This window comes from Sarcophilus harrisii, chromosome 2 (genome assembly GCF_902635505.1).
Source record: "Sarcophilus harrisii chromosome 2, mSarHar1.11, whole genome shotgun sequence".
Lineage (NCBI taxonomy): Eukaryota > Metazoa > Chordata > Mammalia > Dasyuromorphia > Dasyuridae > Sarcophilus > Sarcophilus harrisii.
The window spans coordinates 177,584,711-177,603,559 of NC_045427.1; the positions used below are offsets into that span (position 1 = coordinate 177,584,711).

The 18,849-nt window shown below is 33.1% G+C and overlaps 1 protein-coding gene across 1 annotated transcript in view; it reads right to left on the bottom strand.

Moving 5' to 3' along the window:
* Positions 1-18,849, bottom strand: part of DLGAP2 (DLG associated protein 2) — a 733,602-nt gene that overhangs the window by 53,171 nt on the left and 661,582 nt on the right. The window contains exon 8 of the mRNA XM_031949182.1: positions 864-1,213. Coding sequence (XP_031805042.1) covers positions 864-1,213 — 350 coding nt within the window. The remainder of the gene's footprint in view (positions 1-863; positions 1,214-18,849) is intronic.

Genomic DNA, 18,849 nt, shown 5'->3' on the forward strand with positions numbered 1-18,849 from the left:
TAGCTCTAGATCTCTTAGATCCTATTAATTGAAGTATAAATAGGTATATCCTAAAACTTGTAAATATACATTTATATAGCCAAGTCCTGATTAATATCAATATTGAATCCCTTAATGAATTTACCCTATTTAAATTTGCACACATATTTCTGTGGGACAGGAGCCAATGACCATATTTTACATAATTATAACTTTGAATAGTGTCAATTTAAATATTTGTGATCACTTCAGGATATTAATTATTTGTAGTCATTGGGTCTTAGCCATATTAGTGGCCCAAAGTCCTCATTTGTTGGGATTGCTGGATAACAAATTTGCTAGAGTTTTGCTTTCATTTTATAATTATAGCATAATTGTTTTAGAATCACTTTCTCATCTAGTTATTATTCAGTAATATGACCCTTAATAATCAAAGATTATCTCAGGCCTCTTTTATTGGTGATCAGCTTATAAAGCTAACTGCTTAAAAATAAAATCACAAAAGAGCCAATCTTATTATGCCCTCTCAAATCACTAATATCCAGAATCTCTAAGCAGTCATAATCTACCAAAAAGAAAAATTCAGAAGTCACCAATTTGAAAGACATGAAGAGAAAGATACTTGTAACCCATTTACTTGTTGGTCTGCCATGTCATCTTAATCTTAGGCCTTATTGAGATGTACTCATTTATTTTACACTCAGCATGCTAGGTGAACACTTGTTTCATATCACTTTACCATGGTGTGAATTAGCATGAATGTTATATACACCCAGGATTATTTGTGAGATTATAGGAATCAGTAAAGTTGGCTGACTCATTTGGTGCTATTTACAGAGCCAAGGTAAGCAATTCATCAAAAACAGATGTTAATGATAGGCTACCTGAATTCCTATTGAGGAACGCCGGCTTTTGAGGAACTCCTCAGCTTTTGTCACTAGGACAGCTTTGTCGCTTGTTCGAACTGAGCTGCTCTGGCTCTCAGAGGCATGGCGCTGAGCAGCCGCTGTTTCCAGGGCAAGATTCATGGCCTTGTTACTGTCCAGGCTATCTGTGGAATTGTACAAGCCTCGACCATCTTGTGGCCATGGAGGGATCCTCTGAGTCCGGCTGTCATGGTAGGCATCCTGGGTAGATTCCGTGCTGCTCTGGGCAGTGACAGAAATCAAAGGCTTGGAGGTCGTCCGAGGGGGTACTGGTGGTGGTGTCTTTTTATAACTTGTGTATGATACAGCTGGAGAAAAAAAATAATGAAAAAACCCCACCAAAGTTAATATAGACGTGGATCTTTTCCCGCATTAGAATCTGCTCTGCATAATTTTACAGCAACTATAACATGCAAATGAGGCAACTGAAAAATGGTACTTCGTTTAGTTGTAACAGCATTGCAAATGTTTTAAAAAGAATTTTGTCTAGGCTTAATTTTATACAGATACAGCCCATTTTCACTGTTACCTATCAGATACTCCTCCCCTTTTAAAAAATATAAGGTTTATTGATATTTTTTGTTTTTTATAACAATCACTTCTGTATCATTATGTACCCTCATCCCCTCCTTAATCCTCTGAATTGAACCTTCTCTTGTAATAAAGAAAAACTGATAAACAAAACAACTGATAGAGTGACTTTAATGTATATAACTCTATCTCTATAGTTCTCTTCCATTCTGTCAAAAAGAGGGATGCATTTTTCATTATTATTATTATTATTATTTTTACCTCCATTCCCATCCCTAACTCTTGAAATCTATTTACTAAATTTCCATCTTATGGAAAATTTTGCATTGTAAGGGATAAAATATTAATAAAATACAATTCATGAGTTCATAGAGATTATGGTCTACCTTGAGAAAATAAGATATCTTTATACATCAGTAACTGCACTATACACAGGTAAGATATCTATACCCATACACAGGTAAAATATTTATACCCATTACCATAATTATACTATAAATAGTATAAGTATTGTTGTTTGTCCTTCATTCTCAATACTATGGAGTGATTCAGTGAGGTACAAAAGAATTGGATTTAAGTGAGGAGGGGCTGTGCCAAGTTACCAGCATCACTTTCTCCTCCAGAGCCATCTGGATCCAGGGGTGAGATAAAGATCAGGATGACTAGAGATAGTCCTGGACTCAGTGGGAGACTTTACCTGTTAAAGACTTTAACAAGTCTCAGTTTGACTGAGGCAATACCTAATCAGTGATCAAGACTAGGTAAGAAATGAGGCAGGGGAAAAAAAAATCAATCTAGATTTGTGGCCAAAACAGAAACAATTGTTATTTACATTCACTCTGAGGCAATCAGAGCCCTAACAAAGGGATCTGTTGTTGGTCAATCAGAGACAAAGTGTTTTGAGTTTAAGGCTTAGTACAAGCTGGAAAATCCTTAGATATCCTCAGAGGTTTCAGTGATCAAAATTTACATTCCTTTAGATTGGGCATCTATCCAAGGTGAATGGGGATGGGAAATAAAAGAAAAAAAAAAAGAGAATTAAAAAAGAAAAGAAAATCCGGATAATGTTAAGTGTACTGGAGACTCCCAAAATGCAGACACTTTTAGTGTCAGGGATCAATGATTTCCTCAGGCAGGAGTTTGACCTTGAACAAGGGACATCACAACAGGAACATTTAAGAGGTAAAACGTTTCAGGAATAGGGTACATTATAAGTAAAAGCAACGAAAAGGGAAAGATTTTAGCATGTGTTTGAACAATGTCAAGTTGATCATTTTGGCTGAAGGGTTCAACAACAGGAGAAGTGTGAGATAAAAGTGGAAAGATTGGCTTCTATTTTCTGATAGTATATCAATTTCCTAAGAACCCAAGGTAAGGAGTTATAAGCACCCATATCTGGTAAATATGCTTTATTTCCATTAGGTTTATTTAACAAATCTTTTAAGCTATGGGCATATACTTATTTTGGAAACTTTAGCATTCTCTTCAGTTCTCAAATGAGTTTATACTGCAATAGGTTTTTTGTTTCATCTTCAAAAAAAAGGTTTAATAAAGTACTCTTTAAGCAGTAATGAAAAACTCTTCACTATAATCCAAGGAAAAAGTACCAGCATGGATGAATTGTAGATGTCTAAGGTTTGTTTGTTATGCTGAGAGATAGGAGAATGACTACAGACATTCTAGTTCTTTATGAGATGAAGTCTGAAGAAAGGATGAGTAAGAATAATCTGTAATCATTTTCAGAGAAAGTATCATGAGGATTAAGAAACACAATACAAATAAATATGCAAATCCATGAAATTTCAAAATTTTACTTTTTAAATGTTTAAATAGTTTTTTCCTCTATTTTCTTAATCTTTTGGGTAAACTGGAGTAGCAAAAGGCCAGGAGTCTAGCCTTTGAGTCACAAAGATCTGGATTCAGGTTCTTGCCTTTTCTACATAGCAGCATAGGCAAGTCACTATCCCTATCACAACCTTTCACTATCTCTAGACAACTTTGTAAGAATACTAATGTAACAATCATCTATTATCTGTATTGCATAGAGGGAGTTCCCACTCTGAGATTTAGATATACACACAAACAAGTCTGAACCCCAACCAAGAAGTTTCCTTTATTTAAAGGATGTCCTACCCCATTCATAACCAAAATGAATTTTCAAATTTGAAACAAAACAAGAAGAAGCAAAATCCAAGCAAAATAAAATTTAAGCCTTGCAGTTCAATTTAATACATATTTCAAAGTTTTCTATTTGTGGAAAAATAAAGGCTCCAATCAGGGGCCGGAGGGCTCGCTGCCCTGTAGTCATCTTCTCTGGTACCAGATTTTCCATTTGTGTCCAATTCAAGAAAACTTTCTTCACTGCAGAATTTTTACATTTTATTCCCAATCAAAATGCTTCTTGGTGCTGATCCAAGCTGGAAGTACTGAGTCTTCTAACTTGGTTTCCAGAATGCTATGGTTTGTCATATTGTAAATTCAAATTTCCTTCCAATTCTATCTTCTTAGAGGCTATTTAGTCTAAATTACAGCTCAATTAGAATTTTTGTTCCCTGAGGCAATTGGAGTTAAGTGACTTGCCCAGTGTCACACAGCTAGGAAATGTTAAGTGTCTGAGGTCAAATTTGAACTCATGTCCTCCTGACTTCAGGGCTGGTGCTCTATCCACTGCACTACCTAGCTGCCCCATTCAATTAGAATTTCTGACATGATCATTCAGCTTTTATTTCAAAACTTTTGATGTGAGGAATCCACTACCTTCCAAATCAACCCATTCTACTTTGGGACTGCTATTGTTAGGAAGCTGCCAATGATGCATCATTTCTTCAATCAAAGAAAGATGGCTTCTTAGTTATCATTCCCTTCTTTTGGTGTACTGGTCTTAGCTCCCACTTCCCTCTTTCTCTTCTTTTCTTTCTTCCTTTTTCTTAAAATCCTCAGTGTTGTGTCCTGCTTTCTAGAGCCCCCACACTGGGGTGATTAAAATAAACCTTCCTAGTGGAGAAGTGATGAGGCAGGACTCCTGAGGGTGGTGGAAAAATGGAGTCTGCTTATTTTAAGGACTTTCCCCTTTATATAATGTAACAAAAACAACACTGCTCATATGGGACCACCTAAACAACTTGCTATTGTACATGTTTGCCACCTAGTATCACTCTGCTTCAATCTCAATATAGGTTGTCACCACCCCCTAACTTCTCCAGAAGTCCAAGAGCCCTTAAGGGAAGTGGGGAGCTGAACCAGACATTGTCAGCAGGTTCCCTCTGGGCTGAAGGGTCTTATACCTTACCCAGAGTTTCCCCACTGACTGTGACCCTCTATACCTCAGTACCAGAAATATATTTCCTAAGGTACATGAGTAAATGTCAATTTAGAAAAACTAAAGGAAATCTGTTCAGTCCCTACACTTTCTAACGTAATTATAAAAAGAAGACTCTACAGGGATAGCATGAACTGACAAGCCTATCTAGACTGAGAGCCCCTTGCCACTTTTCTTTGACATTTACAGATGAGAATGACATATTGGGTTTAGAATATGCTTGGCTTAATTTGGGGATTCATCCACCTAGGATGTCTACCATGGACAATTAATTCTTCTAAGCACAAACTTATTCTCAACCAATCAGAAAAAAATAAGATTAGTTACAGGTTTTTGATTCTCCATTCATGTGGCTACATAATTCTTTAGTTAACTAACTTTTTCTTCCTACTACCAATGGAAAACAAGGGATTATAAAATAGGTATAGTATATCATTTCAAAAATTCAAAACAATCTAGCCCCATATAAAAGATGACTATGATAATCAAGATATATAATTTTTAATTTCAAGGACTAGAGATTGTCAAGAAATTGAGAGGTAGATATTTTAAATGAGAACTTGAAAAGGCAACCTATAAAATTAAAAAAAATGACAAAGTAACATTGAAACAAACGACAGTGTAATACTTATTTCTTTAGCACAAAACAAATTTTCCTGCCCAGAAAGGAAAAACAAAAACAAAAATATCTAAAACCATCTTCTCTAGTGTCTGACTTCCCCAATATCAACTAGTTGGTAATTATTTACTCTGTAATTCCTTATTTGCAAAATATTATGCTTGGTATTGTAGGAAATACAAACATGTATAAGACATAAACCTTGTCCTTAAGTGTACCATCATACAGATCAAAGAATACTTTTTTTTCCTCATTTTTCTTTCCTTCCTTCCTTCTTTCCTTCCTTCCTTCCTTCCTTCCTTCCTTCCTTCCTTCCTTCCTTCCTTCCTTCCTTCCTTCCTTCCTTCCTTCCTTCCTTTCTTCCTTCCTTCCTTCCTTCCTTCTTTCCTTCCTTCTTTCCTTCCTTCTTTTTTTGCTTCCTTCCCTCCTTCCCTACTTCCTTTCCTCACTCTCTTCATCTCTCCCTTTCACCCTGTCTCTCTCTCTCTTTTTCTTCTTTTTTGTGTTTTCTTTTACAAAAGACTAATGTGGAAATCTGTTTTGCATGACTGCACATGTATAGTCTATATAAAATAGCTTACTTTCTGAATGTGGGAGGAGTAGGGAAAGGAGGAAAAGAATTTGGAACAACATTTTAAAATATATTAAAGATAGTTTTCATGTATTTGGGGGTAAAATAAAATATTAAATCTTAAAAAAGTAAGTTTATTATCTAACTTTGTACAAATTCAGTATGATCAGTGTGGCTCAGTAATTTAGTGGAACCATTTCCACAACCATTATTTCTGTTTCTTAGTAATTTCTAAAAAGTCAAGAATAGATAAAACATATTCCAAGTTCCTTAACATATGCCCCCAAAAGGATATGATGACTTCAAAGAAAATCTTTGAAATAGATTAATGGGATCTGGGAGAGACAAGATAGATGAAAACTTAGATCAGACGAACCACTCTCTATATCTTACCAATCAACTTATGAATTTTATTAGGGTAGAAAGGGGATGAATTTATATTTCTAAAAGGTAGTTTTTGACATATAACTTTTAGAGATTCACCTGGTATGAATGAGTAAAGATTCACTGAAGATGGTTTCCATACTAAAATGTGACTAATTTCTAATGATTTTTATAAAATCCTTAAGCATTCTCCCACTGGTTTTATAGAGATATAACCTTTGTGTTTTTTCTATGTCACCATGATATTACACTTAGATTTTTGAATCAAGTACAAAACCGGTGGTAAAACACAGGGCTTACACCTCAGACTTCTTTAAACGTCTCTGCAGATCCAAAAATAAGGTGACAAAATTATATAAGAGGTTGTGGAGTCCATTATGACAAGAGCTCTAGTCCTGGCTTTGTCTCTATAGCTATGTGAATTGTGGCTAGTCCCTAAATCTCTTTTACAAAAACTTTTACCAAGTTTTGACTAAATGATTTTTTTTTGGCAAGGCATTTGTGATTAAGTGACTTGTCCAGGGTCACATGGATAAGTGTTGTGTTAGGCTGAATTTGAACTCAAGTCCTCTTGACTTCAGGACTGTATACCATATAGATGTTCCAACTAAATGATTTCTAAAGTACCTTCTGTCACTAAAAATGTCTGGCTCTCAAATATGATAATGCTCACTTATTTCTCACCTTATTAGTGTAGGAACTGTCTCAAAATACTCTGAACTTAGTGACATCAGAGGTAATAAAAACAAACACCCCCCTTTTTTTCCTCATTAAACTTTTAAAATTTACTTACCTGACACCTACATAATTTTATTTCTCCTAAATGGGTAAAATGCAGAAGAAAAATTATGAAGAAATCTTATTGGTTGAAAAAAAAAAGACCTAATGGGTCTTTTATGCAACAGTATTAGAAATATAAGTAATTATCTTTATCTTAACCAATTAGTGATGCCTCATTCACTAAAGAGTGTTTCTTTATCCTTTTATCACACATTTAGAGTTAGTGTTACAATTGAAACAAAATATAGACATTTCTAGTTTTCAAAATATAATTGCTAATAGATGCTATGGACAAAACCCCAGATAATATTACAAAGTTAATGAAGTTGTGCTTCTTTTAAGCAATAACAATCATATTGATGAAATTGCCTGTACCACCCTTGTGTAAAAGTAACATTAAAAGGCACTGCAGAGGAAAAAAAGAATATATTATGAAAATTATACTCATCTTCATTCAAAACCTTAAGATTAAGTAGATAGAGCACTTTGGAAACGACTAAGGTAATATATTTTGCCAGCTGTGCTCCTCTCAAGAGTGAACAATGAAACATATGGTGACTATTATAATGAAATTTGCAGACAAGAACAACTGAAATGCCATGTAATCATATAGAGATTTGCCTAGAAAATTTAAACAATGAACTCAACAGACATTCATTCCTAGTTATCTTCATTAATACTTAGGTATTCTCAGATGTTTCCTTTTTACATCTGTGTCAAATTTATTTAATTTAAATTAATCTAAAAAAAATTGGGTAAGCCATGATTAAGACAGCTTTTCTTTGCATAAATTGCCCAGCAGATGCTATTGATTTTCTTATAGAAAAACACAGTACTATCTCATATTTTCATCTTGCATTGGAGTCTTTCTCCAGTGCCTCACTGTGATGTGGAACTGACCCTGGGCTCTCAAAGTAATGAAAATATGTGAAGTTTTTGAATATAGATAGACTGTTTGACTGTTTAATCTATTGTCCAAGGATGAGACTTCAGAGAGATTCATCAATAGAATTCTAGGAGCACAGGAACTCAAAAATAATCTATGATGTTGTAGCAGGATTGCAATATACATTAATAGAGAGGATACCCTTGCTGATGAAATAATGTCCTTAAGAGTCCTGAAGCAAGTACTTTTTATCTTATTCTGCCACTGCTAATGGAAAGGGAATACAGACCTTTCCAACAGATTGCTGAAGAGACTAGGGAAAATATATTTTCTCAATTATTTAATTAAAAAGGTCATAAACTTTTTTTCCTGACTTTCTGAACCTTTGTCCCAGCTGTCTTTCATGTTGGAGATGCATTTACCCCTATAGCCTTTTCCTTGGATATGTAATTTCCTCCTTATAACTTATATTTGAAGAAATGTCCACATCAGTTATGCTTATTTCTAATTGGTTTCACACTTGATGATCTTGAATTTTCTACCTTGTCTTATTTCCTAGTTTTTCATGTCCCTTTTATATGTTATCTTCCTCCATTAAAGTGTAGCCCCACTGAAAATGGCAAAGAGTTTCTGCTTGTATTTTTCTTCTTGCTTATATTTTTATTCCCAGCACCAAATCCGGTGCCTGGCTTATATCAAGCCTTAATTAATGCTTTATCTAATCTAATCTCACCTTTAGCATAAACTGAACACAGTTTACTTTGACAGCAGAGGAAAGAAGAGGCAATGGTGATTTTTTTCTAAAATGAGGGAAAGAAATATAATTAGGCTTTGCTGTTCCTGAGGTTGAATCAACCCCCTTTCAGGACTTTGTTGACCAATCTTTTCCTCTACTTGGTAAACTCTAAATTAGTAAACCAATTTAGTAATTTAGTAAACTCCAATTAGTAAATTCATTTAAAATGTGGATTATTAGAGATCTCCCCAACCCTCCTCTCCAAAAATATTGATGACTCTAAATTTGTAGCAATAAGAAATATAGACAGTCTAGCATGATTGGGTTAATTTAAAATTACAGTTAAAACCATTTTTGGTGTATTACTAATTATTTACCATGTAGAAATGGGTCATTTGCTTGAATTCTATAATAGAACATGTCTTATCTTTCTTCTCTTAGTCATTTAATTGTTTTTGAAAATTATATAACAGTTGTTTTTGAAAATTATATAACAGTTGTTATCAATATCCTTAGCCAACTACAGAACTTTATCAAACAGATCTACTTTTTGGATATTATCTTTATGGTATTGGAATGTTCTTGAGTGTTACTGAAGAGGCCATGATTGAGAAGAAATTTGCAACTTCTGTTACACTATGAATAAGTGAAGCATACTCTTTATTACTAAAATTGTATTTTCTGAGATCTTGTATCTAAAAGGAATATTTTATTCTGTAGAATATTAATTCCCTATAGCCAAGCAGAATACTGACCATCTAGCAAGAGCTTATAAAATGCTCCTGGAATTGAATCATATTGCATGCCCTGCTTCCTTTTCCTTCTCCCCATAAAGATGGGAGAATATTATGTTTCTTTTGGCTCCATGATAATCTGTCATGTATATAATCAAAGGGATTTGAATTATTTACTTCTATTGACATTGTTATTATTATTACTTTAAAAAATACTTAAATTTGCTCTTTTTGTATCATGTTGCCACAGGTAAAATCTAGCTTTTTTTTTTTTTCCAGAAGTAGAGATAAATCAAGTAAATCTACTCTTTCTTGACCAAAATAGAACAATTGTAGTCTTTGAAGTTTGATTCCAATGTTTTTGTAGTATTGATGCTCTTATTTTTTTCATCATTTTGTCCCACTTTAACACTCCTTAACTCTACACACCATTGCTGTTCATTATTCTTATGAAGGATTCAGAGACCCATAAGACATAGCTTAATGGAAAGAACATAGAAAATGTAATCAAAAGATCTGAAATTAAAATTTTGTTCTGCCCCATGCTAGCTTTGTGACTGAGGATTAAACATCTAACCACATTGAACTTCAATTTCCTCATCTGCAAATGGGATAATAACAGTTCTGCTATCTCTATCATAGAGGTTTTGTAAGGAAATTATTTTATAATCCTTAAAGTGTCTTACAGATGTGAGTTATTCCCCCAACTGCTCCAAAATCCTTCCAATGATACAACTCTATCTTCTTTCATTCAAAATCCTTAAAAGAGGCAAGTAACTGCTCTTTACTACCTCCACCACCCATTCCTTCTTATGTTTAGAAATAATTATCCTTTTTCTCCTTGGTGATTTTTCTTGTTTACATAGTATCATAAGATTTAGAAGAGGAGGGGAACTTTGAGACAATTAAAAGTGGAGAGAATCTTGAGCTCCATAAGGGACCATGTGTTGAGTGAGTGAACAAATGCAAAAAAGTTTATTAAGCACTTAAAATGTTCTGAGTATTATGTTAACTTTTGAGCATACTATTAGATAAGAGAATTCCTGATCTCAAGGAGCATATGCTATAATTGGGGGATATAACTCATATAATAGAGGCTAGCTATAGGGTGGAGTCCTTAGGATATATCAGCAGGTCAGGTGATAGTGCCTAGATGTCTAGAAGCCATTATAGGAGGTCAAGGCTCTAAACTTTCTATTGCCTTTGATACTTGAATCTGTATCACCCATGTAGACATTTAGTAAATGTTGAATAAATGAATGAGAAAGCATATCTATGTCATTTAGAAGGTAAACTCTTAGAGTTCATTGCTGAGAAACGGCCTTTGCAATCAACTACCCCAATATTCTTATTTTATAGATGAAGAAACTGAAAGCCAAGTGTTAAATGAATCACAAGTGGCAGAACTAGAAATTTATATCCAAGTCCTCTGACTTTAACTCCAAATCAAATATTCTTTCTACTATGATATATATATTCCTTAATTCCTTAAATTTTACCTTTAAAAACTATAATTCTGAATATTTTTCCAAAAATAAGTTTCATTTCTCTGGCTCCAATACAACATTGTTCTACTTTAAATAATAGATAATACTTCAGTGAAAGTTTTGACCAAGCCAAAGCAGTAATGATTTATAAAACATTTATAAAGCCTGCTAGGAATTCAAAGAGAAAACAAAAACTGTCATGGATTTTGTATTCTAAAAGAGGAGTACAGTATGCAAATAAGCAAGTTCAGATCAATGCTGAATAGATTTGGGGAATTATAGTATATTATTCTTTTATATCTATTAAAAGCTCATCTTCTTTTTTCCAAAATCTATTTTTTTCAATGAATCCATGTTTTCTCTTTCTTCCATCTTCCCCCATCAAAAAAAAAAAAAAAGAAGGGAAATAAAATTTATATAAAAAATCAAAGAAAACAAATTTCCATATTGCTCATGCCCTCAAAATTTATGAGCTTGCACCTTTGAGTCTGATATGTCTCTGTCAGGAGGTACTGCACTTCTTTAAAAATAATAACTATAAAACTATAAACTTATTAAACTTTTAGAAAATTATAGAAATAATAACTACAAAACGTTTTTTAAAAATAAAAGCAAAAGGGACAGCTAGGTGGCACAGTGAATAGAGCACCAGAGCTCAAGTCAGGAGAATCCGAGTTCAAATCTGGTCTCAGACATTTACCACTTCCTAGCTATGTGACCCTGGGTCCAAAATATTGCTGAAATATAACAAATAATAAAGAGTCTTAGGTCAGAGGAAATTTCATTTGTTGTACCTGCTTCTCTAGTGTGGCCTCCAAAGTAATGTAATTACTGAGTAACTGTAACTTGAATTAAAACCTTCAAATAGTCACCTACTTATATTATAATATTAGACCATATTTTCCTGAGTTTTTTGCTAAGGTATAGGAGAGGGAATTATATTATTGTAATTCTTAAATATTCAGCATTTCTGCATTATTCAGTATATTACTGTGCAGCTTACAACATTTCCAAAAGTTCCATAAAACATTTCTTCCCCTTTCTCTGACATAGCTAAGTGCAGAATAGCTTAATGCATTGTGGACCCTAAAATTTGGATTGTGACAATTTTGTTCAGTTTTAGCCAGATAATGGTGATATTTAATCACCACTCTTTCTTTGCACAATGATCAACCATCTGGATGGAGAAAAGGGGAAAAAAAAGATGACACAGCACTTTATGCTAACAATTCATCTGTGGCATCTGCAGCTGTTGAGGAAGACTGTTACAGTATGTTCTGAGACAATTGGATCTAGCAACCAAAGAACATTAGAAATTTTGAAACTTTTTTTTAAAACAAATGAAAAAGTCAGTAATGAATATGAAAAGGATCTTATTTATACAATTAAAGATCACACCAATTTTAAGGGAGAATGGCAGCTTCTACTTCCTAGACTTTGAGTCTAGGAGTTTTCTCTAGTAGTTTTCTCTAAAGTTTTTAGCTCTCCCTTATCTCACCCCTGCCTCTATCATAGTGTTTTGTATATAACACAACATATATAAGCATTAATATCTGTTAGATGACTGAATGGAAAAGACATTTGGAATGTAAATTGTGATGTATTAGTCACTGCCAAAAATACCTTTTTAAGTATAGTAAGATGAAGCAGTATGGTATGGTGTAGAGAGCATTACACTTGGTATTAAAAGACAATTCAAATTGTAATTCTGCTTGATCTTGGACAAGCAAATTTTCGTTCCTAGAACTCCATTTTCTTGGTTCATAAAAGGGGATGTTGGATTCTATGATGTTTAAGGCTTTTTTTTTTTTCTGTTCTAAATATTATGAGATGCTATGGTCTCTAGCCTAGTATTTCAAACTTCCTAGAAGGCTTCTGGTAAGTAAATTAATAGGCATTGGCAAGATCTGTTTAATATCATGAAACTTTCCAGATTTTTTTTTTTTTTTATCACAGAACTGGTGAATATATCAGAAGTGTGAAGCATGCAATGTACATATGTATTTTAGATTCTTCATGAGACAATTTTATACTTTTGAATAAATGTCAGCAGTATATTTCATTTAATAGTTCTTTTGGAAGATCACCCATGAATATAATCATATGACACTTAGTATATTCAGAGGCACTTGGTTGCACAATCGATAGCATGCTGGGCCTAAAGTCAGGAAGATTTGAATTTAAATCCATCCTCAAACACTTACTAGCTATTCCTTCTTGAACAAATTATTTAGCTTTTGCCTCAGTTTCCTCTACAGTAAAATGGTAATAACTACTTTGTTGTGAAGATCAAATGAGAAAACCTTTTAAAAAAGTGCTTAGCCCAGTATTTGACACAAACTTGGCACTATATAAACCCTCATTCTTTCCCCTTTAGTAAAAAATTAGAAATCTTCAAAAATAACCATTTATATCTAGTCATTATTGTTACCAGTTATATGGGAATCAAAGGAAATAATGGGTAAAGAAACCCAAATCAGAAATGCCAGTAATCCAAGAATTAGAACTTATGTTAAAAGATAAAAGATTAGTTTTGACCTTGATGTTCTTGATCTCTTCCACTTTCATGGACAGGATTTCATCACTTATTATTTCTCTGTCAGTAACTGCTTCTCCTTTTCTTCCACAACATCTCCTATTTATATTTCTTATCTCATTATTTACCTCAAATACTGTCTTCTCTGGGCTTCATTTTTCCCATCTTTAGTCTGAAAAACTGAATAAAAATGTTATCTAACCTCTTCATCTGGATGTATGACATATCTCAAACTTATCATGTCTCCAGTGTCATGTATCATCTTACTTTTTACATGTGCTTACCTACTGTAATACTATAACTTACCTACTGTAAAAACCCTGCAAAATAGGTACCATTATTGTCCTCATATTACAAATGGAGGGATTGAAGCTTAGTAAAGACAAGATTTCTCTAGGGTTACATAGCTAGTAAGTGTCAAAGGTAGAAATTTGAATCCAGAGATATGTTCAATTCTAAGTATAGTTTTTGATCTCATATACAACAATCCTTCTTATGAAAGGAGAATAATGAAAATCAAGGCTATCAAAAGCTTTTGATTCACAGGATATAGATAATGATGAAAATTCAAAGAAAAATATTGATAAAAATTCAAGAAACATTTTATATTTTTTGATTAAAATATCAATAAAAACTAAATTTATACTATGAAGATAAAAGATCTAACTAATTATACTCTTTTCAAAATAAAAAAAAAAAGCTATAAGTAGGGTTAATGATTCCCTTTCAGCTTAATAAGTATGTTGTCAATCTCATGTACAAATTGGATAATATCAATTCACTGCTGATTTTTCAAATATGGTATGATAGGATTTAGGATGTGGAAGAAACATTAGACATCCTATACTTCACCCACTTCATTTTTACCAATGAGGAAACTGAAACTCACAGAAGTGATTTACCTGAGTTCACACAGGTAAAGTATGAATGCCACCATGTAGGTAGCTATAAAAACAAGCAAATAGCATTATGTTGCCTATTATGTAAATGATTCTACATTTCATTAGGATGAGAAAATCAGTGATGTATTGTCTAAGGATATAATTTTGATTTTATGATTAAACAATCCTGTTCTCCAAATCCCTTCCCTATTGGCTGGTTCATGCATTTAATTCCTTCAACAGGGAACAATGCTTTCTATTCTGCTCTTAGACTCAGAGTCTAAATAGTAAAAGGAAAATTGAAATCCATTTTAAAACACAAAATGCTGAAAAGAAATTTGGAATGGCAGGAAAAGGCAGAGAGATCACAAATGTTTATAATGGAGGAGTTTTTGCATAATTCTCTTACAGTGATGGTAACCTATTTGGGAGTGTCCTGATTGCAATAGTTATACTGGAGGACTGTGAAGGATACAGCAGTGGCCACACAGACAACTCCTCTCAGAATAGAAACATGACTCCTTCTGATATTGTAGTTACAGTTTTTGCTACAAAGTAAATTAGAGATGATTAAAAAAAAAAAAAGCTATCACTGCATGCAGGAGGACTTAGTTGGTAGCTAGAAAAATGCAAAAGTATAGCACTCTGGTCATTTGGTATAGCAGCAAATAGCTTTATACATTTTAATAGTTCTCTATAATGAAAACAAAATCTTCAATTAACTAATGTTCATAATTATGATCTTGAGAGTCCCTAAGGGAGAGATTATCTTTAGTATACCCTGATTTATAAGGTATAAAATACATTTTTCCATGAACATTGTTCACTTAAATAAATCAATGCAAAAAGTGGCAAGCTATTGCTAATTTGGAAATATTATTCATGTAAAATAAATAGCTCACTTACCAAGAAGACTGAATAAATTTAAGGTGTTCTGTCTATGTTTGTAAAGGTTACAAGGTCTAGAGGATAAAGGGCTAGCTTCAGAGGCAAAAAGGCCTGGGTTCAAGTACTGCTTCTGACACATACTGTTTGGGTGATCTGGACAAATCATTAAGCCTCTTGATGTACCAGGAAGTTAATGAGAAGATCTGCTGATCTGCAATTTTCCAGGTATTTTTCATACTAGGTACCTACACAGATGATAATACTGAGCTGGACCCCTCTCCCCCTTCCATCCCTGCCTCAACCTGTAAATATTTGTAAACACATCAAATGGATAAAGTACAAGTTCCTAGAGACATATACCTATTTGGAATCAAATGAATTAATCTTATTTTAGCAGTACTTTTCAAAGGTAAGTCAATAGAACTAAAGAAAATGGGTTGATGGAGAGGGAAGCTGCTTTTCTACATTTAGAGTTTATGTAAGTGTAACAGAAATGCAAACAGAGAAGAAATGAAGACAGCTGATATCACTGAGACAAGATGAGAAGGAGAGGACCTTTTCATTAAAAATTTTCTCTAAAATTAATAACTCATTCAAGTATTTTCTAAATATATATTAGAAAAGCTTCATCCAAAACTTTTGTATGGATAACAAATTAAGTTGACATGGAAGAGCCCATTCATTTGGTAAATGACACAAATGAGAGTACCTTCAACTTGTTGCCCATTCTTAGTAATAGAAGGTTTTTTCTTTGAAATCATGAACATTTCACTTCAGGAGGTATAGTGACATCACTCTACCAGACTGTATTCTCAAATCTGCTGCTGGATTAAACCCTGAACACATTAAAGTAAGTGTATAAGTAGTGTATAAGTGCCAAAACTGAGTAAAGTTGAATTCAATCCAAGAAGATATTTGCAAGCCAAAAATTTTTTTTAAAAAAATAGCATCTCATCCCATAAAACACAATGATAATATCAAAATAAGATGTATTTTAAGTATCAGGCAGCATCATTTGGAGGGGATCTAATGGTAGCACTTAAATTCACTGTCTTTCCTTAATTAGTCTTGAAGGATAACAGCATAAAAGGAATTACAGTAATCAAGCCTATGACTATCTAAATGCATATCTCTGTATTGGAGAAGTCCAACTTTGAAGGCAAAAGATATTGCATACAAGATTAAAACCTATTTTGACAGTGTAATTAATGTTAGTCTCAAACATAAATGTAAATCAGTTAGGACACTGAAATCACAATCCTGCAAGCCAAAGCACAATGGTTGTATTAAGACAACAAAAAATTATGTGGGCAGCACAAAGACTGAAGAAATCTTGATGGACTATCTAGCACCAAAGACATCTAATTCAGATGTGTTAATTAGCCAGAAATAATAGTCTAACTAGCACTTAACATCTTGTAGACAGTAAAATAACGTGATAGCAGCTGTTTCACTGTTCGAGACACTTCTTATTTTCATCTTCAATATTTTTTAATCACTTTACACAATAAGCTTGGATTTTTAGAAGAAAAAACAAAGACTGAATCAACTTTTTAATGGCATAATGGGCCTTAGAAGTTGACAGACTCAATTTTGCAAAAAAAAAAAAAATCTAGGAATTGTTCTGGAGAAGAGGCTTAAGGGATGATATCAAATGCATGAGTGAGAACAAAAAGGCCATTTGAAGAAGAAAAATGAGGTACAAGTGAACTATTTGTATATATCACTATATATCTGTATTTATGAAAAATCAAGAGATCTAGAGGAAGGCCTCCAGAATTCTGAGTAGAGTCTCAGAAGTCACACAAAATAGGAAAGCATGGATAAATTGGAATCTTTGTGATTGCAGTGAGTACCCAAATCAAAGAGGATTATATCAAAATATAAAAGTAAATTCTAAAAATCCAGAGTCCATTTTTAACAAAGAAAATGAATAGTCATGAAGAATAAACATTCTCATATTTCCATAGTGCTTTAGGATTTATGTAGTATTTTACATAATATTATTTTAATATATTTTATTTTACATATAATATTTCATTTTATCTTTACAGCAACTCTGGAAAATTCAGTACCAATTGCAAAACTTGTTTGTCTTTTAGTGAGATGGTAAAATGTAGTAAATAAATTAGAAATTAATCTAAGGTTTTCCTCTCCAAATTAAAAATACTTGGACATCTCAATGCCTTAAAATGTAAAAAGCTTTCATACTGAAGTGCAATTATTCCTGAAAAGAGTGGTTTTAAAAGGAAATGTTGAAAGCCTAACAATTATCTTACTGTTAGGTGACTGAGTAATCAACTTCTTTGAACTTTAGTAAATTGCAAAGCAAATGTTGCTTGGCATATGTCTTCATGATACAAGCATGTATTTTTCTTGTGGTTTTGAAGTCTTTCTAGATGTATTTTGCATTCTGCATTAAAGATGGAATAGAATTTGGTATTTGCTAGCAAACTAAACGCACCTGATAGATTGGACCTTTGGGAGACCCATCTTAGTCATGAATCATTGTTTCCTCTGATGTAAAAAAATTGGTTTCTAAGAGTTCTTTCAGCAGCCATTGACCTCAGAACATTTTTCTTTATTTAGAATAGATCAACACTTCTACTTAACATTTAACTTGCTAGAAAACTAATATATTAAAACTTGCCTTAATAAAATTAATGTAATAGCAAGGCAAAAAACTACTTATAAGGATTTAAAAAGCACATTTTTTCCTGGCTTATATATAGAAATTCAAAGATCCTTCTCAAATATCAAACTTATTATCCTGGAGAGATAGATAAGGAAGAAGAGTTATTTTCCAATAGGAAATATAGGCTATATAGTAATGTGACTATTGTTATTGATCAAAAAGGAAACATGCCAAAAAACATTTTTGTATATTACCTTTTTTACATATTTAGTAAAAAGTAGACAGTCAGCTAGACACTTAATGACCCATATATCATTACTTCTCAGATTAGGCAGACTAGAGATATCCTCATAATGAATTAGAAACAATAAATTTAATTTAAATTGGAAAAGTATAAATGTTCCAGCTCTCTGGGACTAGACTAGAACTTCTGTAGAAGTATATTTAAACATTCCTGTTTTGCTCTTCTTAGATCTGTTCCAAACAGTGAAGAAGGAAAAGAATTTTTTTCCACAAAGATTCACCAGGGTCTTAGTATGGTCTGTGTAAGTGATATTCTTTCCTGACCAAGTTAAAAGACATACTGCTAGAGAAGGCTGGCATGGAAATTACCCAATGAATCATCCATCATCCCAGCTTTGGGATAAGAACATTGAATAGCTGATCTGTAGTTTAAGTGGCAATTTATAGTGTTTTTCAGAAAACTGCTCAAAATGTTTCTGTTGCAGCTGGCTCCCATTACTATGTTCTGTTTCATATGTTATTCTTAAAAAGAAGAAGAAAGAGGTCTGAGCATCATTTTGAGGAAGTCAGTACAAAAGGCTGATATAAGATTTGCAAGGAGAGAAGTTTCAAATGGTTCCCACATCTGAGTTGATATTTATTTACATCAAAACGAGTCAACAATTATCTAAAGTTATATTTTCTAGCTCTCTCTATCCCTTCTCAAACCTTTGA